This window comes from Myotis brandtii, unplaced genomic scaffold, assembly GCF_000412655.1.
Source record: "Myotis brandtii unplaced genomic scaffold, ASM41265v1 scaffold632, whole genome shotgun sequence".
Lineage (NCBI taxonomy): Eukaryota > Metazoa > Chordata > Mammalia > Chiroptera > Vespertilionidae > Myotis > Myotis brandtii.
In genome coordinates, this window is record NW_005370419.1 from 235,007 (window position 1) to 235,887 (window position 881).

At 70.8% G+C, this 881-nt stretch overlaps 1 protein-coding gene across 1 annotated transcript in view; it reads left to right on the top strand.

The window, feature by feature from the left end:
• The window catches only part of ENDOV (endonuclease V), a gene marked incomplete at its 5' end in the record, with an annotated part of 25,366 nt that overhangs the window by 2,981 nt on the left and 21,504 nt on the right, over positions 1 to 881 (top strand). Inside the window, one exon of the mRNA XM_014528384.1 lies at positions 127 to 306. Coding sequence (XP_014383870.1) covers positions 127 to 306 — 180 coding nt within the window. The remainder of the gene's footprint in view (positions 1 to 126; positions 307 to 881) is intronic.

Below are 881 nucleotides of genomic sequence, written 5' to 3' on the forward strand. Positions count from 1 at the left end.
GGGACTTCCTGGAGGAGGGGCACTCTGCCCTGAGCGCAGGGAGAGGACCTTCTCAGAACCTGGGCTCAGTGGTGGCCCCAGCCTCCTGCTCCCAGACGTCCCGGCCTCGCGGGCAGCACCGCTGACCGTGCCTTCCCTATGGCTCTTCCAGGTCCTCCTTGTGGATGGAAATGGGGTGCTCCACCCCCGAGGTGATCCTGCTCCCGAGAGGCGGTGGGGAGGGCTGAGGGAGGGGGGACTCCCAGGATGCCGGCCCCCACCCAGCCGGGCGCTGACAACTCCTCTCTGCCTTGCTGGGACCCCCCAGTAAAGACCCTTCTCTTCACCCCCATCCCGCCTGCCCCGAGGCCCCCAGCACCCCTGGGGCCCACGCGGTGCCACTGCCAGGTGGGACTGACCGCCCCCAGGAGCCCCGGCCCGAGCTCCGTCCGCCTGTCGCACTGGTGGCCACCTGCAGCCCGGCGTCCTGGCCCCGAACGGGACACTGGGACTTGGCCCAGGGAGAGCTGAGGGGCCGGGCTACCTCACCCTCAGACAGGAAGTGGGGGACCGTTGGGCAGCAGAGGGGCAAAGGTGGGGACACGCACCACCCTGGAGGCCGGTGCGGGACCCTCGGGCCAGCCTGGCCGGGGACCCCAGGCACAGCAATCCGGCCACCTGGCAAGAGCCCCCGAGTTGTCAGGGGAATTGGGGGCCAGAGACCCAGAGGCTGACGGTGGCCACAAAGGGGAGGAAGCGGGGAGGTGCTGGGAGCGCCGAGTGGGCTCCTAAGTGCTGGAGGGGGAGGCGTCCTCCGCCCAGCGGGCTCCTGGGAAGCTGGGCAGGGACCACAGCAAGGTCAGCTGGGGCTCGGGGTCCCGTCCCTCAGCCCCAGGTGGGCT